Source organism: Solanum tuberosum, unplaced genomic scaffold, assembly GCF_000226075.1.
Source record: "Solanum tuberosum cultivar DM 1-3 516 R44 unplaced genomic scaffold, SolTub_3.0 scf00610, whole genome shotgun sequence".
NCBI classification, from domain to species: Eukaryota; Viridiplantae; Streptophyta; class Magnoliopsida; order Solanales; family Solanaceae; genus Solanum; species Solanum tuberosum.
Window position 1 is genome coordinate 237,703 of NW_006239527.1, and position 21,920 is coordinate 259,622.

The following is a 21,920-nucleotide window of genomic DNA, read 5'->3' on the forward strand; positions in this document are numbered from 1 at the left end:
TCTACAATACGCAAATTCAAATTAAATTCAACCTAAGTATGAATATCGAATATCGAGCGAGTGAGTGAGATTTCCTTTCTTGGTTAAAATAGTCTTCCAATTCAAGTAAAGTTAGTTGAGCCCCGCCAAAAAAGGGGCATTGAGTGATAAAGTGGCCAACTTCCTTCCCCACCTAAAAGAATATGGAAAAAAATTATCCTTATACTAAAATAAAATAAAAAAAGGACAATTTGAATAAAAATTTGGTCGTTCACTTTCATCATGAAAGATCATTAATATCAAAAGAAAAAGTATAAAAATTCAAAAAAGGTGAAAAGTAAAAAAGGAGAAAACAAAATATAACAATATTTTAAAAAAAAAAAAAATTGGCAACTAGAAACAAGATTCAAAGTAGTTGGTGAATCAAAATCCTAAAAAAGGACACCAATACTATGGTATAGCAAAAAAAAAAAAAAACTGAAAGTGAAGTAAGAGAGAGAGAGAGAGAATTGTAGAGAGAGAGAATTGTGTAGAGGCAAAAAGGGCTAAGTTCTTATTTGTTCTTGATTTGTGATTTGCTTTTGGTTTTTATTAGCAGCTTTATGATATGGAAGATTCACAACAACTGTTGAGGTACATAATTCCATCTTTCTTCTTTTATTTGAAATGATTTTTGGTGGGAAATCCATCCTCTGTTTTCGTGTGTTTTGTCTCTGTTTTCGTCTTTTTGGTTTCTCATTTGGTGTTCGATGTCTTTATTGGGCTTGATTAACTTAGATTTACGAAGAAATACTCTCTTCTCTAGAATGTTTTTTAACATATTCAAGGTTCGATTTCTTGTTAAGGATGGAAAGATCCTATGAATTTTACCACACCTTTGGTGATTTCCTTTCTTGCTTTCTCATTTGGTGTTCGGTATGTTTTTCACAATAATTGGATCCTTCTTCTTCTTCTTTTTTAAAATTATTTTTGGTGGGAAATTCAACTGTTTTTTCTTCCTGTTTGTTGTTTTCTGAACCACAAATTGATTTTTATGGTTTTTTTTTGTTAGTTTTCTATCTGTTAGTTAGATTTTTTTGGTTCGTCACTCGGTGTCTAATGTCAGTAGTGGCATGCTTGATTCAGATTTGGCACCACATAAGGTCCACTAAAGAAAAAAACACTTCTTATCACAATTTTTTTCATATCCCATGATTAAATTCTTATTAAGGATGGAAAGATCCGACACATTTCAACATAACCTTTGGTGATTTCGATTATTGATTTCCCATCCGGTGGCTTGTATTTCTCACTTTATCTTTGTGTGCATGTTAATATTTTGAGTCCGCAAAAGGTTTTATAAATTTTGTCTTGTTTTGGTTGTTGTTGACGTATATAAGTTGAATCCATTTAGTAGCAATTAAGATAATTTCTCTCTCTTCATTTTATGTTTTTTCCCATAAACAATTTTAGTACCATGTTACATAAATACTTTTCAATAACGAAATAAATAAGTTTGACAAATACTTTTTGGTATTATGATTTAGGTTTGAGATCTATATTTTGCACAGGAGAAAATTAATCCTTTTAGGTTGTATTCAGTATGAATGAAAAATGTTTTATTTGGAAAATAAGTGAATCTTTTACTTATTTTAACGATCGAATATGAGAAAATTAGAGAAAATGTTTTCTTCCCTACCAAACACACCCTTAGTATCATTAATCTGCTTCTTCTTCTTTTTCAGGGTGAAAAAGTAATGCTAGAACTATGGGGAAAAAAGGCAGTTGGTTTTCTGCCATCAAAAGGGTGTTTACACCTAGCTCAAAGGAGAAATTACCTAATGTAAGTTTATTTTACACTCTCACAAGGTCTATTTGCTACTCTCTTCCTTTATTTTTTCTCGTACATGCGAACAAAGTTTCATATTGATAGGGAGGCTACATATAAAGTGTAGGATCTCTTAATGGTATGAGGTCTTTTGGAGAAAACCGTGCAGGTTTGGCCCAAAGCATACAATATCACTCCTTGTTAACAGTATTTAGGGCTTACCATTACTAAAAAAGGCAAAAAAAAAAACGATAGACAAAAAAGTTACGGAGTGCGTTGCTCCAAAAAAGCGACGACAAATGGATGTTGTTCGTCGTTTTATATTTGTTTTTTTTACTAGAAAACGACGCAGTCCGTAGCATTTGGCTATCGTTTTTCCAGGCATTTTTTAGTAGTATGCATAGACCAACACTTGCTTATTTCAAAATTAGCTTTCTCCTAAAAAATAGAGTTGAAGGGTTAAAATGTAACAAGGTTAAGATGGAGTGTCGAAATGAAAATTGATGGCAAATTAGAGAGGTTGTTTATGTATTTGGCCACAAATTAATGACAGAAAAATGTAATTGATGTTTATTATAGTTTACATAAATAAGAATTCAGATGATAATAGAGATCTACAAAACTAATCTATGAACCAATTTCAACAAGTAGTGTCTTACTTCCTCTTGACTGAAAAAATATATGCATGTAGCTATTGAAGTTAACTTAAAATCCTCAAAACTATTTGAAATCGAGTTGTTCGAAAGGGGAGCATTATTCACATAATATGTTTGCTCTGTAGTATGTGCAAGTTGGCGTTGGCTTTATGAAGTCTCACTGTCCATGTCGCTACATTTAAGCTCATCTTAGTTAGTATTTCAGTGTTATATGTGGTGTAACATCTATATGCCTCACATGTTTCTGGAAGGATCATGTAGTACTTACCTGAATCGGACGATTGTTGCAGGAATCAGAGAAGAAAGGCGCTAAGGAAAAGAAGAGTCGCGGAAAACTGAAGCATGGAGAGACTAAATCATTTATCCCTCTCTTTAGAGAGCCAAGTAGTATTGAGAAAATACTTGGAGAAGTAGATGAACAAATGCTACTTTCTCCAAGATTCACTTTACCCGCGGAAGTTGTCTCTCCTCGGATCTCTTCTTATAGGTTTGCCACTCCTAGCGCTACGTCTCCAAGAGTTGCCTCTCCTAAGGCTTCCTCTCGCCGGATTACTTCCCCTAAGGCTCCTTCACAAAGGGTTACTTCTCCAAGAGCTATATCTCCTAAGGCTCATCCTCCAAGGGTACCTTCTCCTAATGTTAGTCGTAACCGCAAAGAAATCAGCTATGCTTATAGACCAGAACCAACTTTGAGAACTCTCAATCTTTCAGCAACAAAGATACAGGCAGCCTATAGAGGTTACATGGTAAGTTCCTATATAATTTCGCCTTGCAAATGTTTGGCTAACTCTCTTTTGTCAGAAGCTTGTGATTTAGTTTTTGATGCAGCAAGTAGAGGAAAACTGATTGTTAATTGAGTCCAGGCTCTATGGAAGCAACCTCTCTACCTCACGAAGGTAGGGGTAAGGTCTGTGTACACTCCATCCTCCCCAGACCCCACTTATGGTACTATACTAGTATGTTGTACTGTGAAAGAGTAAAGCAATTCATTCGATAGAGTGGACTGCAGCACACATTGTCTAATCAAATCCAATCCAATTCTCTCTCGATCAATATGTTCCTCAAAAATCCGATTCAGGGCAGATTCTTCTCCCAACTAAGCACAGACCCCACATTCAACCCCCCGTTTTACGGAATTTCAACAATTGCTTCATATTATGCTCCTTAGTCAATGGGAAGTACGGAGTGTGCATTCATCCATTGAGGAATTCTATCATATTGCTAAGTTTGTTCTAATTGCCTACTAGGAATAACATCTTATGTCAAAGCGGAGACATGTAACGTTTTGTGACTGTCACATCTACAGCTCAACGAGAACATGATCCTAGATAGGAAAGCATGGAGGTAGAGGGTTAGTACATAGTCGAGTGATTCCTCCTTTTCGTGAGGGAGAACATGGTTCTATTGATCAGTATCATGGTTTTACTTGGGTTATTTGTACTAATTTTGTTGTCGATACTTCCCTTTATTCAGTATTTTTCATTGTAGCTTTTACTCTTGTATTTGTCAAACCTGTTTTTGAAAACACTTTTCTTGAGCGGAGGGTTTATCAGAAACAACATCTTTACCTCTCACAAGGCAGGGGTAAGGCCTGACCCCACCCTCCCCAGACCCCAGAATTACACTAGACGTTTGTTTATCAATTGTTAATAGACGTTACGTTCTAATCTGAGTGCTTTCTGTTTTGACAGGCAAGGAGGAGTTTCAGAGCTTTGAGGGGTTTAGTAAGGCTTCAAGGAGTTGTGAGAAGTAGTAATGTAAAAAAGCAAACAGCAAATGCCATGAAACAGATGCAACTTCTCGTTAGAGTACAAACTCAAATTCAGTCGAGGAGGATCCAAATGTTGGAAAACCAAGCACTTCAACACCAAGCATATAGAAACGACAAGGAAGTCGAGAGCACCATCAGTAAATGGACTCAACTGGTATGTTTGAACCATCTTCATGAAGTTACATTCCTATTTAGTGGTTTATAAAAAGTCGTCATTTCCAAAACGATAGTTGTTGATGTTTGATGAACAATGTTGGTATAGTGTGAGGCAGGTAACAATGATAATTGGGATGATAGTTTGCTGACTAAAGAAGAAGTAGAAGGAAGGCTGAGGAAAAAAGTGGAGGCAGTCATCAAGAGGGAGAGAGCAATGGCATATGCATATTCTCACCGGGTACAATAACACCTCTATCTTTGGTGGATTCAACATTTAAAGTTTTTACTATATATATCTATGCTCCATGTTGAAAAAATGATAAGTTCATCCAACGTATGGTCCATCGACTCTCTACATTTTGACAGTTAAGTAGCTCTCTTACAAACTTTTCAAGGCTAATCTTGTTAAATTACCTCTTTTATCAGCTATGGAAAAATGATCCAAAATCGGGTTTGGACATGGGAGCTAATGGTTTTCCATGGTGGTGGAATTGGTTAGAACGTCAACTACCTTCAAGAAATGCTAACAAAACTCCATCTGCTGTGAAAGATATCAAACTAACACCACCAAGGGCTATTTCAGAGCACAAACCAAGTCCAACGCCTCTAAACAACGTTACTTTCAGACGTATACTCTCTGATTACGATAACAATGAATCATCAGTCACACCAATGTCAACCAAGTCAGCAATTCCAACGAGGGGAAAACAGATGCATACTCCAATTAGAACACCACCAATGAACAACTCAAGTCTAAAGAAGCACTCGAGAGCTCGAGCTAGTGCTTCTAACTACCCTTTTGATCTTCCATTAAAAGACGATGATAGCCTCACGAGTTGTCCTCCGTTTTCAGTACCACATTACATGTCACAAACAGCATCAGCTAAAGCCAGAGCAAATAGCAATCCTAAGGAGAGAAATCCAGAAAAACAATCCAATGACACAAAGAAAAGATTTTCATTTCCTTTAACTCCAAATATATGGTCATCCAAATGGAGTAAAGGCTCTGGAAAGGATCCAACTTCTCGAAAAGAAGTCGATAAACACGAGTCCATGGCTGATCATATAAGTGTGGATTCAACTGTTTCGATGCCCGCGGTTGTTGGTGGGAGGAGACCATTTAACAGATTTGTGTGATTGTTCTTTGTATGTTACCCTATTAACTTGTGGAGTTCATTTTGTTTGTTTTTTTTTGTTATTCTATTTGTTGTTATATGAGTGCATGACGTGTTGTATTGTGTTACATAGAATTGATGTATAATAATGAAGAAACCATAAGAACATTTTACTATGATTCAATACTTAGGTCCCAACTATTTGGTTTGAGAAAATGGAAGAAATTGAAATTTGTGAGTGAGATATCAAAGAATTGGTTTATATAGTTCACACACAAATTAGTTTTATAAGTATCATTTTTATAAAAGTGGCATCTTGTCTTAATATCTTGAAAAGAATGAGTTCGTAATATCAAGTCTTAAATATGTATACATATTTATTTATTTTTACTTCGATAAATTCCTTTTATAAGTAGACAAGAGATCTGAATTCTATTTTGTATGTTCAATCTGATCCATTACTTCTTGTTCGAATCTTGTTTTAAGAAAAGTTGTATTTGAAGAGGTCACTCTAATAACCTTTTAGTCCCTTAAAGTAACAATAGGAACATTTTAAACAAAATTATTGACGATAGAGAATTTTTAGACCAAAATATTAATTAAAAACATTTTTGTTCAGTTTTACCTAATTTAAGTGCATTCTTTATCCTTTTCCAATTTGTGGGTACATATAAATAACAAAATAACCTATAAATATCAATTGGCTGATTTTGGAAAAGTGTCTCACTAACCACTTTTTCAAATTAGTAGTTAAAAACCTCTCTTAAACTTTAACACTTTATTAAATACACAACTAAACTATAAAAAGTCATAATTAATCCTCAAACATAGGCTATCAACTTTCAAATTTGGCCATTATTTCAAGAAAAGAGTTTTTGACTAAAATCATCCCTGAACTATAACTTAAACTTAAAGTACATCATTGTATTATATAAGTGAACAAAAAGTATCCTTACACTATCCAAAATGTTGCAAGATTCATCCTTCTGTCTATTTTTTTTTTAAGAAACTCACGCCACCAACAAAAAAATGTGTCAAGTCGAATGAATATATGTACACACGGTTAAGCTAGTCAAGTTGTTTTTCTGTTTTTTAGAAATTGTGGGCTTAAAATCATATTCAGACAAAATATATTCAAATTCTAAATATTCTTTGTAAAAAATATGGCCAAATACAACTCCAACTTCAAAATTTTCAAATAAAGTAATCTTTTTTTAATTTTCATAACTAAATCCCCACGTAATTTCACTAATTTTCCAGTATTTTTGTACATTGTATAAAATGTGAATTGCATTGTATATAACGTACATATGTACTCAATATTTTCTTAAAGAAAATCTCTAAATAATTGGGCGTAATATTTTTAAAATGTTTTTTTTTAGATAATCTTTCTAACCGTTGGAACATACCATATAAACATTTCAAGACTTATGTATTGTTGCAAGTCAATTTACTTGATGATGCAAAAAAAAAAAAACATATAAACTAAGAACACGCAAAATTTAAATTATGAGAATGAAAGATTAATTTCCTATCCATATCCTTATTTTATTTAGGTAACTTTGATCTTCTCGTCGTGGCTAAAACATAACCAAATTAAAAATAAAATAAAATTTATTGATTCAATCAGTTTCTGACAAAAATAGACTGAATGATGATTCTTGTTATTTTTTGAATAGTATAAGGATGTTTTTTGCTCACTTAAATAATATAAGGATGTACATTAAATTTGAGTCATAATTGAGGAATGATTTTGACCAAAAACTATCAAGAAAACTTCAAAATCAAATTTCTAGAGGATCAAGCTTTTGCTTTATAATAATAGCCTCAATTCAAATCCATAATTCATTTTTTAATTCAAAAGTATTTACATCTTATGCAATATTTCTTCACTTGAAAGGTAATTATTTGGTGCACTTTGGTTGAAAAGTGCCCAAGTGCATTCATTTATTCATTTTATAAGTTCTTCCACAGTTTTTCTTCTTCCTTTATTTAAATGGTGTCCATATAGCTTCCTCCTTGCGAAATCGAATTCATATTTCTCACCTATTATCAATCACAAGTATAAAAATTCACATCATATTTTATTTGATCCCTCAATTCCATAGGCGTATCCAAGGAAGATCACCGGGTTCACATGAATCCATACTTCCCTCCCCTCTCGAGATCATATACGATTTCTCAGTTAAAAATTTGAATCTTATATTTATCTTGTTTTATTTTTCTTTCTAAAATTAAATAACACTTCTCTCTAAGTGGTAATTAGTACTCCCCCACCTCATTTTATGTGAGGTACTTTGACTCGACACGAAATTTAAGATTTTTAAAACTTGTGATCTAAAATGATTGATAAAAATTTGTGTAGCTAAAAATCATTTCATTAAGGGTAAAATGGACATTTTATAATTAAATTATTACTTTATATAGAAATGTGTCATTTTTTTTAAATCGACTAAAAAGGAAAATAAATCATATAAATTGGACAGAGCAAGTAACACTTTAGGCATTTTAATTAATTCAATCAATTTTAGACCTATAATATTAAAATTTCAACAATTTTCAATATTAAATACTTAAAACCTAAATGTATCAAATTTATATAATCATAATACACTCATCATCTTAAAATCTTAAATACGTATATGTTCAATCCACTTAATAAGTCACTAGGTGAAAGTGTGAATTAACATCTAACTCAATTAACTGAGTCTGTTAAATTTAGTAAACAAATAATGAGCAATTATATAGCAAGTATTTATATAAATTCTTATCTAGGTATGGAAAAAATCACAAAATTTTAATTTGTTTCTAGAAAAGTGATTGATGTTGGAATAAAAAATTCATAAAATAAAACAAATTGAATGATGTAGAAAAAAAAAAAGAAAGGGAAAATTTAGCGATTTGTTCGAGGCCGTAAACAAAATAAGTAATGTTTGAAAGGCACGGAGAATCGCTTATTGATATTGCCAACCTTCAATGCAAGTGTTCGTCATCGTTTCATTGACGCACTTGCTCTGCTAATTGGCTTTTTTGCGTATATAACCCAAACAATTTTAAAAAAAATTAATATGAAGGAAGAGAAATTACAACAAAATACGAGTATTTGACAAGTGAAGAAGATGATGAAGTGTTCGATTTTATAGGCAGGAAGAACTGAAAACGTAACCCTAGTTCGAAATGGGCCTACACTTCTCAAGTTAAAAAGCCCAAGTGTGTGTAGTATAGCCCACTGGAATATGGATCAATATGGCCCATTCTAAAACTAATCAATCTCTTTTCAGGAATTACAGGGCTGTTCAAAATTGATAACCCGAACTGAAAAAAAACTATTGGTTTAGCGGTTTTGACTTTATCGGTTCTTAACGGTTTGAGATTTTTTCTTATCGGGTTAACCGATAACCCGATAGTAAATTAAATAATTATATTTATACCATTTTGTATATAAAATTCTTGACCTAAAGTTTGTTTTCCTACTTTTACTTCTAGTTGTCTCAAACACTTGGTTATTCTATAATGTAAAAATGTTTGCTTTTGAACAAGATATAATTTGTGAACTCATGTGCATAGTTCATTTGACTTGTCATCTTGTTTCTAAGTGATTTTCAATGTCTTTTTTTGTGTGCCAAATTTTAACGGTTAAATTGATAATCGAACCAATAACGATCAAAAACTGATAAATCAATAACCATAAGCCGATATTTTAATGATTCGATAACGGTTTAGCATCTCTACAAACCAATAACCAATAAGTCAAACCGATGAACTCCAAAACCAAACCGACTGATATGCAACCCTACCTAACGACCTTAGAAATAAATGATCTTCAACTTTTGATATATGATAAACGTTGATGGTCAAATGTCGAAATTCATATATATCTTACAATAACGACAAAGATACTTGGTGAAATCCCACTAAATGGAGTTTGATGAGGATAAAGTGTACGCAAATCTTACCACTACATCGTGGAAGTAGAGAGGTTGTTTCTGAAACCCATGGACTCAAGGTGAGATTACAAAAACAATATAAAGTCTACAAGAGAAAAAGAATAACAAAAAAAAAGTGGGATAATCGACATATGCTTTCTTAGTCTTACTATTTAACCTTCACTTCTAATTATTTAACCTTCAGGGGTCGTTTGGTGAGAGGAATAAAAATAAATAGTGATGGGATAAAATTTTTGTATCTTGTTTGATTGTCATGTTTGGGATAACTTATCCACCATTTATATCATAGTGATGTGATAAGTTATATCATATGCATGGTGGGATATGTTATCCCAGGATAACTAATTCTGGGATAATTTGTTCCCAGTCAAACAACTCATCACTGTCTAATTATTTAACCTTCACTATCCAGCAAGCTCCGACTCGAAAACAAGAAGCAAAGGCACAACAACTACGTGAAGACCGACGACTTTACCTTTTCACCTTACAAAACGTTCATTTCAAACGTGTCACATTTGCTTCGTGGAAATTAGTCTCTTTTCTAATACGATTACTCAACCAAAAACTTGTTTAAATTATAACAGTTATAAAGTCTATTTATGTATCATGTACAATTTTAGTTTTTTATATATAAAAAAACATAATACATAAACATGACCCTTAACTTCGCTTCAAATTATAACTTTGACCTTTAACTTTGACAGTACACAAAGAGACACTTTAACTATCCAAAATTTCAACAAAAAAACACTCGAATATTTCAGACAAAACACGTGATATACAAATGCTCTGACGTGGATAAGTGAACCACTCAGTTGCTGCCAACTAACTAAAATAAATACACCTAAATTTTAAAAATAATAAAAATAAATTATAATATAGAATAAGGTGAAAGTGAAAACAAATTCATTTTTGAATTAAAATTTACTATGCTCTTTTCCTCTTTCTTCTAAAAAAAATCCTAATCTAAATTTCTAAAATGCATGCCCCTTATATTCAAACAAAGAAAAAATTGTTCAAGATATGTGCAAAATTTTCATATACTTGAACGATTACCTATTCTTCTTCCTTAATTTAGTCAAGGTATCAAAGTTCAATACTTTACAAACAAGAATTGCATATTGTTGGTCAGATGTTCAAGCCAATATGGGAATGACTAGAGGAAACTAATGTTTTTGTTGCAAAATTATTTCAGAGCAGCCATAGATATAGGAAGACATGAAAATCAATCAACTTTTTCTTCTTTTCTTTAGTTTGAAGGGTCTTTGTGCTTTAAGTTGTCAAATACTTAATGAAAAAAAAGGATGCTTTGTGTATTATGATTGTCATAGTGAGTAGCAAATTACAATTACGAATTTTTGGAGGCTAAGAAATAAACATAGAGTGCTAAAAATTATTAAGTAAAATGGTGCACTTAAAGTTGTTTGATAAAATGTCTAAATGAACTTTTCAAAGATTTTTATCAAGTTTGAGTAGCAATCTGATACCTAATCAAAATGTAAGGAGTCCCTTAAGTGTAGATCGAGGTCGTTGATTGAGAGTCTTCGGATTTAGATTGTGTTCGATTTTTACAAGTGTATACTCAACTCATCTTGCTTACAATGGATATAGGAAAAAATAAAATAACTTCATTATAGCTTTTTTTTCACAATAACAAAAAATAATTAAATATCACTTGTAATTTGTGCATTTTGCCATGAAAAACAAATAATGCAAAAAAAAAATATATATAAAAGGATTGATTAATGATTTAATAGTCTTTTCAATGTTTTTTTTTTACTATTGGGGCCCTCGAATTTTACCTCTGATGCACCTAATTTGGGTGTATTTCACGCATTTTGCCATATAGGATTTGAGTGTTTTTTTGTTTAAGTATTGGATAGTTAAAGTGCCTACTTGTGCAGTAACAAAGTTAAAGGTCAAATTTATAATTTGAAGCCAAGTTGAGGATCCAATTTATTATGCCTATAAAAAATATAGGTTATGCATGCATGAGGTTTTCATTGGTGAGTGGTATTTTTAATTATTTTCTGCTAATTTTTAGATATTAAGTTTTACGTGAAAATCACATTTCCACTGATGAAAATTGAAATATAGTTTGTAGAGGTAAATTTTACCTTAATTTTTAAACTTTTATAATACTGTAAGTTTTTTCCCAACTAAAAAGTATAGTGTATAAAGTTTGTGCAGTAATTTTAGAGGCCCAATGCAGCTATAGTTCATGAATATGATATAGCACAAGTTAGACATCTAATTGCTTCGTTTTGAATTATTCAGAATCAAACATATTTCTCAATTCACTCGACACTCAAGAGAACTAAATCTTTGGAACAACAGCTTTCATGGTGGATATGTTACAAAAAAACAATCCAATGTTTGTCTTTCTAAGGATTGATTTTCCTCCTTGGCTACTTGCAAGATAGCACACAATGCATTCGAACAAGTCTATACATACCAACAAAGAATCAAAGGTTTTTTTTTATGACAAGGGAAACCCCCAGCCACTACCCTTTGGGTGCGCACAAGGTAAAACTCTCGCTCCTATGCAATAGCTCGCAAACCACATAGGAGAGGTAACCAGCACTAGGCAAGCCCGGTGCGACGAGCTCAACCCAAAAGGCAAACCCCTTGCCAAAGATGACAAGGGGTTTCGAACTTGAGACCTCCAACATGGAAGTCTCAAGCCCAAATCACTGGGCCACCCCGAAGGGTGAATCAAAGGGTTTTCTAATGTATATCTGTCTATACATTCCTAAACCAAATTTGACATAAAATGTGCTCTCCCAGTTCATCTAACCATACACGATTCCTCACTCTCAGCATCGTGAAAGATTGTGTGCTATCTTGCAAGCATCATCCAAGGTATACCCCGGGGCAGTGTTGATTCAAAAGAAGTTCCCAGTAGCCAAATATGTGTCACCAACATCCCTTCCCTCTCCTCAGTTCTCTACTTTAAGACTGTACCGATGAAGAGTGAAGATGCATAATTTTACAGAGAAAACTTACCTTTGTCATATCCACTGTAGGACTTGATGTTTTGAGTTCCTCATTACTCTGCTGTTGTGTCTTTTAATATGATGCCAATGAACACCTCAACCTCAGACCATCACCTTTGCAACTGCAGAGTGCAGAGTTTGAACAGAACAACACTGACAGAAACAGCTTCTTCAGTTTGTCAAGAAAGAAGCAGACTCAAAAGAGCTAAGGAACTATAGTAATGAGGCCAGAAGCTACAAACATGTATATCTAAGTTTGTGCATAAAACTTGTCGTCCCCTCCAAACACCTCTCCAGTCAATTAGCAAAAACCCCTTTCTGTCCTCTTCTGATTATCCTTCGGTCCATGAGGAAGTTATTATATAAGCTAAGAAACATACTCCACAGGTCACAGCTTCCTTGCTGTCTGAGCGTAGAAACATATAACTGACCACTTTTTCACTTCCTTCACGCATGAAACGCCTGCTGCACAGCATCCCCCTTCTCTGCAATTCTGACTGTGTTAGACAAGCTTCATGTCCGGTAATCCAACAAAATCTGGCTTGGCAAAACTACCTTCAGAAGGTGGGTTCAAGGCCTGTTAAAAAGGAGAGCTTTCTCCATCATATCTTGATCAGTCAGGATCAGCTCCAGCTAACTTCAAAATGGCGGGGAAGGAGAAAGATGGAGGAAGTCCATCTCTTAACTTCTTGATCCATTTGGTTCGAGAGAAATAGAAAAGTGTTTGAGAAAAATAGAAGAGATCTTAAGTTACTTAAGACTTCTTTTGGAGTTTCTAACCAAAATCATCCCTATTGTTTTACCCTAATTTCATTACATCCTTATACTATCTATCCCGCTTAACTGGCAACATCCTTTAAGTTTCCCAAACCTAACCAAAATCATCCCTCTGTTGACTTTCCCTTCCATTGTCATGTGGACTTCATGTACTTTTATTTCCTTGAAGAGCAGAACCAATTAATGTTTGATCGACATAAAAATTTCTCATCTTTCTAACGGTGGAGAAATTAGGTAAATGCTTTCAGCTAGTTTTCAACATAGATGGATTACTTTGTCATTCTCAATCAAGTACAAATAGTGAATAATTGAGAGCCTGCTAAAAATTAAAGTTCAGACTTAGAAAGTCACAGTGAAGATTATATACTTTGCACATGCAGATATCGTTCTGGTGTTCAAAAGTTTTAATGTTGTATTCATCTTCTTTTAAAAGAGTGTTCAATCCCAATTCTGATCAAATCCAAAATGACGTCAATTGCTACAGAGTTGGAGCCAATGCATCATCTCGACTTTCAAGATAGATGAAGCAGGCTTTTCTGTGTGTATATCAAAACTCCTGCCAGTAATCCGTTAACTCTTCCACCTTTTAGTAAAAAAGAGTGTCATTAAAGGTACCAGTCCTCTACTTTGGATTCAACAACTCAGTAAAAGAATGAAAATTGTCATTTGGCATTTTGCGCCCTCAAGGATTGTAACAACAACAATGCATTTGAGCCTTATGAGTGGTTAGAAGGACTTCATAGGCGCACATGGGACCCTATGCAGCAAATAACCATATCTAATGGAAATGAAACGGTGATAATACTAAAACACAGAACAAAGAAAAAAAAAAAGAGCAAATTGAGTAATCACTAATATTTCATAGACCAATTCTTCAATTGAGCTAATATCTAATTCACAATAATCGAACCATACACGAGTTTAAAACAATGCTTTTCTTATCACTCCACAATGGTCTAGTATATGAGTGATAGAAGAATCATACCAACAACGGAGAAATACGATCCCCAAGAATTCCAAAAGAAAGATTAGATCCTCGTGAGTTCAATCATCCAATTATGCCTTCACCTCGACTTGCTTTGGTCCTAGTTCAGGGAGCAGGAAACCAAGACCATCCTTAGGTTTAGCATCCAAAGAAGCTTCCTTTCCATTTTGATACAACGGATTCGATGTCAAAATTCTCAACCCTTTATACCTATCAATCTCTAAAACCTCCGGCAATCCATTAGTACATCCCTTTGACATACCTACATCAATCCTTATGGCTTGGTTACCACAAACTCCATTTATCCCACTTTCTTGAATTGTATGTCCCATTATCATCCTCTTCGCTCCAGGAATAGTAGCAAGCACATGTTCAAGAGTAGAACAATCACAATCCTTCGCTAACTCATTTGAAAACCTCCTCAACCAAACAATAGAATCCTTTCCCCTCACCAAATCCCTTGAAACTCTTCCCTTCAATCCACAAATCCAATCCCTCACTTCCTCATTCACATTCTCGAATCCATAATCCACATGTTTAGGCAAAAGCCCACCATGTACAAACACGGAATCACCAACCACAACAACTGTTTGATTTTTCGATAAAAACCTTTCTGAAATAGGCCCTTTTGGCCTTAATGCTGCAATACGGATTCTAATCCCCTCAAAATACTCCGGTCTAACACCGCGAAATTCTAAAGGAATCCCTTCAAAAAGATCCTTAACACACCCTTTTTCACCCAACCCAATACACAACTTTTTCATATCAATACCTACAGAATACCACATAGCCCAATCTTGAAATTCTTTAAGACCCTCTTTAGTAACATACCTAAAATCGCCATCAACATTCATAATTTCATGATTACCATTCATAGTAATTAAATTACCATTTACCTTTGCAGCTTCCCTTTTCAATTTTTCAAGAAAATAAAGAATTTTCAACTCTTCCCCACCACGGTCAAGCACATCACCTATTTGTACAACTGTTGTTGACCCACCACACCATTTATCATGATCATCAATTAAGCCAGCAAGTTTGAAGGATTCTTTGGATTTTTGAAAATCACCATGGATATCACCTATAGCAATTAAACGAGTAGGAGAAGGGAAGATTGTTTGTAATGGATTTTGGGGTTTTGGGGTTATTGGCGGCGGTAAGAAGAGGCCACCACTGACAGAGAAATCGACAAATGTGTCAACGAAAGAGGAGAAGATTGTAGGGAGGTTTTGGCATGTTAGATTCGCTTGTGACTCCATTTTTGCATTTGATGTGAACAAAGTGAAGTTTTTGTTTTGTTGAGAAATAGAGGTTTTGTAAGGTCACTTGACTTTTGGTTGACCTAAATACTCTTTTAGTGATAAATAACAATGAAAATTTATTTTTTGAAAGTGAGTAACAAGTTCAAGTTTTCTCTGAGAAAATGATCAAAATAGTCCTCTATGTATAGGAGTTGAATTATCTTGGTCCTTTATATATTTCATCTCATCTAAATAGTCCTTAATGTATACTAAAAAGTATCATTTTGATCCCAGCCCTAAAAACTAACAGAAAAAGTAAAAAAAAATATTAAACTTAATTGTGGGTCCCACACTTGGTGAACCCTTCTTCCTCCATCATCTTTTTCTGCCATTTCTTCTCCTTCTTCTTCTTTCTGTTGCCATTTCTTTTACAATTTCCACTGCCAAAAATCTTCTCATACTTGCAAAAGTTTCTTTAAATTTTAATTGAACATTTGTAAGATTTTTATTTTCTATCTCTGTGTTCAATTTTTACCCTTTTATTTTAAAAATAGAATAGAAAAAACAATGCTTGAAAAACTTACTAATTTTGAAAAAGTTAAAACGAAAAGATAGCTATATCCCCAATAGATCACTTTAATAAGAGCGAATAAACAACTTAAAAAGAGTTTATTTATGGCGATCTCCTCGGAGGGAAAATAGAGACTTTTATTCAATTTACTTAGTTCCCATTAGTTTTGGTAATCTTGATTTTCTTCTTATTATTATTATGTATGTAAATAGAATTTTTAGAGGGAGATGAGAAATGGGTGTAGTGTATATGGAGCTGACCTCAAATGGTGAAAGAAAAAAGTTAAGGAAAAGGACACGCTTGTGGTAATGGTTGAAGACCAGATTGAGGAAGAAGGGTCTCAATTCCAAGGAACCCACTGTTAAAGTTAACAGATTTTTTTTATCTTTTTGGTTAGTTTTAGGGCTAAGGACTAAAATGATCATGATTTTATATACATTAAGGACTATTTAGGTAAGATGATATATATAGAGGACCAAAATAATTCAACCTTTATACATTAAGGATCATTTTGATCATTTTCTCAGTTTTCTCTCCCCATTTGAGGTTTGCATTTCTCCTTTTCCCAAAAAAAAAAAAAAGGAGTAAAATAAAAATCTATCATGTCCAAAAAATATTTGGTCATTTTGACTAATTTTACAATTGTTTAAATATTTTTGATGTTCTTGAAAATAATCTACAATATTTTTTACTACCAAATTAAAGATACTATAAGGGCATGTTTGGAAAGCCAATCTGGTAATTGAATTTGGTGTAATTGGGTGTAATTACAATGTCTGTCATGTTTGGTTACACAGATAATTACTTGGTCAATAGGTAATTGATGTAATTGGGAAGGTGTAATTGCACTCTCCAATTCACATGGAGATGTCGTGAATTGCTGGTAATTACATCGTGTAATTACCAGCTGATTACTTTTTAATTTCTTCTTTTTATTTTTATGTTTTAATTTTTTATTTCTATTATTTTATTTTATTTTTTTATTTTTATTATTCTAAAAATTTCTAAAAGTTTATTTTTTATTTTGTATTATTATATTTTATTTTCTTCTCATTCTCAACCTTACTTCACATGATTCTATGTAATTTTTTTGTATTATCTATTTCTTTATGTCATGCTTATTTTTCTCATTAGCATAATTTTATTAGTATTCTAATTTTTAAATTAAAATAAAATTATTTTAAAGTAAAGTTATAGACTTGTGTTTTTTTTTTTTTTAAAAAATAATAAATCATATTTATATATGCTATGTTGAAATTTGCAATAAGAGTATTATGTTAAATTTTTTGTTTTGAATTTATAACTTATGTTATATTTTCAGTTTCATTTGTTTTCTTAATATTGAATTCACATTGCAAGTCATTTTTTAATTAGATTATCTTTTTGTCAAACATTTTAATAATTTATGACATTTTATTTATATATTAATCTTTTTATCAGACGTGCATTTCACGATGTTCGTAAAAACTTCATACTTTAGTTTTATGATCAATTCAATTGAAATATATTAATTTGAAAAAATATAAATCAATTATGTCTCATAATATTAGTTAAGAACATATGTTTATTAATTAATATATATTTTAAATATTTAATTTAATATCATTTATAAAGTTTTTTATTTGTCTAGTATAAATTTTAAATAATTAATTTTTATTTTTAAAATTTAATATAATTTCATAATTGCAATTGTGCATCCAAAATCCAAACAGAATATGTGTAATTACACTATAGTATCCAAACAGAACATGTATAATGTAATTACACCAATTTCAATTACTAGCCTCGTCTTTCCAAAGAAAATGCTGATAATTGTCTTTTCTTTTAAAACGGTTTGTTGTTCAGCTACCAAAGCACCCCATGATTAATTAAGAATAGGCACATTATTTTTGCCAATTTTGTTTCCCTTTCCCCAAGCAAATCCTTAATAAACCCCAATAATAGTTATCATAAACCCTAAACCCCCAAAAATTCACAGAGAGAAAATCAGCTTCAAAATCATTCAGATAAAAAGATGGATGACATAGCTGCAGCTGAAGAGAGAATTGTTACAGAAAGAATAAGGCAGAAAATCAACGAAGTAAATACAGCCGCACAAACACAACTCTCCGGTGTTCAAGATCATGTCCATTTTACTCTTCAGGTTTTTCAACGATTTCTTCTATGACTACCCACAACTGGATTTATGCTAATCTTTTTTTGTTTCATGGGGAAATTTGCAGCAAGCCTACTTCAAATGTGCCTATGAGTGCTTTGATAGAAGGAAAAAACAAGAGGATATAGACAATTGTGTTGAGTATTGCAGTGTTCCTGTTCTTAAAGCTCAGAATTTTATTGAGAGTGAAATGGCCGATTTTCAGGTAAAAAAATGATTTTTTTAAAAATTTTAAAATTTGTGCCACATCAGTTGGATGTCCACGAGTTGGAGTGTTTAGTTGACCGTTGAGACTAAGTTTGAGGTGTCAAAGTTATTGTGCTTACTTGCTAGTTGAGGCCAAGCTTCATTGGATCATGCTTATATTTCCATGATTTGAAATATGTTAAAAGATTTGGAATGAATGAATATATATATTTATCATGAAAAATGTTTTTGTGGTAAATTTGTTCTCAAAAAATGTTAACAGGGGACAATCAGTCTTGTTTATTGTTTTCCTGTGTATAGTTAGGTGTAAAAATAGGTGAACATGATTGATGTAGTAGTTTAGGCTATAAGGATAGTGTTTTGGAGATACTTTTTAGTATTCAAGGTCAACAACAATATGGAGAAAGTGTTTGGATGAACGTAGAAGAAGTTAGGGAAAGTACATACTTGTTGTAGAAGAAGTTCAGGAAAAATGGGCTATGAACATGGTTTATGAAATAAAAGGTCCATTTATATGATGGGGAAGAGTTGGATTCAGGAGCATTTTCCATGGGGTAAATATCTTTTTTCGTTCATTTTCTCTTTGGTCAACTAGGTGTAAAAGTTGTAACATATGATAATCAAAAGTGACTGATAGGGTATAGGCATATTACTTTACTGACATTTTTGAGTAATTAAGGTTAACAACAATGTCAATGTGATAACAAGTAAGAGTTGGAGCATTTGTAAGGGAAAACGACTTCTCTTTTTGTTCATCTTGTTAAGCAATATTTTCCATTGTACCAGATAGATTGGAGTAAGTTCAGAATGTGGTGCTATGTGTTTGATTGTTCCCTTTTTCTTTTGGGGGTGGATTGTAATTTGTGTTTAACCCGTATTCCTTTAATGTATGTGAGGAGTGATCAAGTCATATTAGGTTGTGTCCGATATAAGTTTGTCCTCTCTCTGCTTATTCCAAAGCAAAAGAAAACAGTTGATCCAAAAAAAAAGGAGGAAAAGAAAACAAAAGATGGAAGAAAGAAAATAGCTAGTTGAAAGCTTTTGAATTTTTTTCAAGAAGAGGGTGGGAGGCTGGGAGCCATTGTCAGAGAAGCTTGAATAATTTGGGTGAATTTAGTATTTAGGGATGTAGCTCGTTGATTCAGGGTCCTGCATTGCCGTGTAAGAATGTAGTCGTCAATTTGAGGGTTGTTTTTATTCTTTCTTATAACTGAAACTTTTTGAGGTGTGCTTGTTCTACAATGTACACATACGTTCTTTTAATACTTCTATTAGTAAGATTGGATTCCTCCATCTGCTCTTGTCATTTGAAAAGAATTGGGTTGCTTAGAAGTAATATCTTTTGGAGCACAAAGTGAAGGTTTCCTTGTCCTCTACTGCCATAATAATTTTTATATACTCGTATTTACCCATCAATTACTTATTAAACTTTTGGAGTCATTTAATAGCTTTGACTTTCATTTTCAATCAGTATAGATTAGAATATGTTTATCGTACTATTTGTCGTCACTATTGTTCTTTTCTCCATTATTTTCTTTATGCTTCACTTATGATTGGTTGACCTTCTCTTGAACCAGTCACGGAGCTCTCAACTGAGTTGTTTAGGTTCTGAAATTCCATCTCCAGTTGGGGCTTTCTATTCGAGAACTAAGGATCTATCGGAAACAACCTCTCTACCTTCACAAGAAATTTTGCTTTATCTTAATTGATTTCTGTAAGAGAAAGTTGCTGCAATAAAATGAATAAACCAGATCTCAATAGCATATTGCCTCTGAAAAAAAAAAAAATCAACTCATTTCTCATTTTGATGATTTTCATGTCCTTTGGGATATTTAGGGTAATATCCACTTGCATTAGCATGATTGTTCTGGTTGAACTTACGACTTGTTCCCGAAGCCAACATTGCAAAATGTGGGGTGGCTAGCCTTGTAAAAGTGGCTGGCTGATCCCATCCTTCTTTTGGCTTGTTCAAATTAACCCTTCCTTGGCCTAGATATTACTCCCCCCCGCATGTATCCTCCTCTTATTTCCACGGGAGGAGGATGCCATCTTGTGTTTAGTTGACATTGGTGTCTATTATCTAAAACCTTTTGCTGAAAAGATTCAGCAGATTTATTGGTGGGATATTCTGCAGCCATTTGATCAAACGAATAATGGGTTTATTAATTCATCATTTGATCTAGCATTTCATTATTGTTTCTTAATGTAATTTATCAACTGCAGGAAAAGATGAACAGGTCTCTAATGGTCTGCCAGGACAAGTTTGAGGCCGCTAAACTCCAGAAGAACACAAGTGATGCCATAAAGGATATGGAATCTTGCGTAGACCAGTCAGTTCAAGATAACATCAAGACATTACCACATCTGGTTGGTAAATTCAAGGTTTCCCTCGGCATTACTGAGTAGAGAAATTTAGCTCGCCATATACATGACCTTTTGTACTTCTCATATTTAGTTAGTTTTAGCAAAATAGACGCCAAATCCAGAAACACGAATTAATGAAAATCCATTCAGTTTTGTGAACCATAAAATTTCAACCTCATCTCTTGCTTCTGAAAGTGTTATACTTGTACTGGTCAAAAATCTTATGTTCAATGCAGAAAATGTCATTCTTTCTCCAGTTATTTCCTTTCAGACTAATGTTGATTGACTTAGTAGCCATTTTGTGGCTTGTATTATAGTATAGTATATATATATATGGAAGGGTGCTCAAAATAGTCATGACTCATGACACAAAGGAATACATAAATCATATATGTATACAACACCCCTATACCATGTATAACATTATAACAGTGGTATTTTTCGTATATACGCTCGTCACCACACATATATACAGTATCCCATACGACTGAAGTTCAACCATTTCATCTAAAATTCAGATAGAAATGCATGAACTTCACTCATATATACTTTAAAGACATAATAAATGATGATGTCAAAATATGCTGCCCATAAAATTATACTATTTCCTGCCTATCTTTAAAATAATTAAGAAAATACTAAAATATAATGAATGATTAGTGGGAATTTGATTGAATGCAAAATTTATTTTTAAGATCTTACCAACTCACAACTACTTCAACTACTCCCTCCGTCCACAATTGTTTGTCAGGGTAAGGTCATGCACACCCCTCAAGGAAAATTTAATAGAAGGTGTAATTTGACTAATATAACCCTACTATACCTAGAATACCAAAAGTCTACATAACTTTTTAATTAAACTACACTATCATTAAGTGTAGACACGTATTTTTTGACCGAACTTAAAATTTTACACCATTCTTAGAACTGAAATATTTTTATAAATATAAATTAAACATTTTGACTTTTCTCTTATTTTTATTAAGTTTATTTTAGAAGATTTGAAAACAACAAAATAGAATCACTTTTTAAGGTAAGTTTTATTGTCAATTGTTTAAAAAGAAATGGAAGATTGCAAAAAATCTATATTTGAAATTAAGTTTTTATAAATAAGCTAGTATTATTTAATTGTTTTTTATATATATAGCTAGTTGACTTTTTCTTAGATTTTTATTAATTTTAAATAATTAGTT

The 21,920-nt window shown here is 32.7% G+C and overlaps 3 protein-coding genes across 3 annotated transcripts; 2 read left to right on the top strand and 1 right to left on the bottom strand.

The window, feature by feature from the left end:
- The first annotated feature begins 431 nt into the window (after positions 1–431).
- On the top strand, positions 432–5,728 carry LOC102592325 (protein IQ-DOMAIN 14-like). The gene is made up of 6 exons (XM_006366081.2): positions 432–612; positions 1,704–1,801; positions 2,733–3,188; positions 4,134–4,367; positions 4,476–4,607; positions 4,796–5,728. The coding sequence occupies exons 2-6, from the start codon at positions 1,727–1,729 to the stop codon at positions 5,504–5,506; spliced, it is 1,608 nt and encodes a 535-aa protein (XP_006366143.1). The 5' UTR covers positions 432–612; positions 1,704–1,726; the 3' UTR covers positions 5,507–5,728.
- An 8,305-nt stretch (positions 5,729–14,033) lies between these two features.
- Positions 14,034–15,529, bottom strand: LOC102592669 (uncharacterized protein At1g18480). Its single transcript, XM_006366082.2, has one exon. It carries the CDS (start codon positions 15,446–15,448, stop codon positions 14,261–14,263), a length of 1,188 nt encoding a protein of 395 aa, XP_006366144.1. The 5' UTR covers positions 15,449–15,529; the 3' UTR covers positions 14,034–14,260.
- A 2,318-nt stretch (positions 15,530–17,847) lies between these two features.
- On the top strand, positions 17,848–20,987 carry LOC102593002 (protein FAM136A-like). Its single transcript, XM_006366083.2, has 3 exons — positions 17,848–18,144; positions 18,224–18,361; positions 20,587–20,987. Exons 1-3 carry the CDS (start codon positions 18,016–18,018, stop codon positions 20,767–20,769), a joined length of 450 nt encoding a protein of 149 aa, XP_006366145.1. The 5' UTR covers positions 17,848–18,015; the 3' UTR covers positions 20,770–20,987.
- The last annotated feature ends 933 nt before the right edge of the window (positions 20,988–21,920 follow it).

Bases quoted from the DNA above. Each gene is read 5' to 3' on its own strand.
- LOC102592325 (XM_006366081.2), top strand. From the start codon at position 1,727: ATGGGGAAAAAAGGCAGTTGGTTTTCTGCCATCAAAAGGGTGTTTACA. The intron at 1,802-2,732 runs GTAAGTTTATTT...CGATTGTTGCAG, and splicing joins CAAAGGAGAAATTACCTAAT to GAATCAGAGAAGAAAGGCGC. The intron at 3,189-4,133 runs GTAAGTTCCTAT...CTGTTTTGACAG, and splicing joins CAGCCTATAGAGGTTACATG to GCAAGGAGGAGTTTCAGAGC.
- LOC102592669 (XM_006366082.2), bottom strand. From the start codon at position 15,448: ATGGAGTCACAAGCGAATCTAACATGCCAAAACCTCCCTACAATCTTC.
- LOC102593002 (XM_006366083.2), top strand. From the start codon at position 18,016: ATGGATGACATAGCTGCAGCTGAAGAGAGAATTGTTACAGAAAGAATA. The intron at 18,145-18,223 runs GTTTTTCAACGA...GGAAATTTGCAG, and splicing joins ATGTCCATTTTACTCTTCAG to CAAGCCTACTTCAAATGTGC. The intron at 18,362-20,586 runs GTAAAAAAATGA...TATCAACTGCAG, and splicing joins GTGAAATGGCCGATTTTCAG to GAAAAGATGAACAGGTCTCT.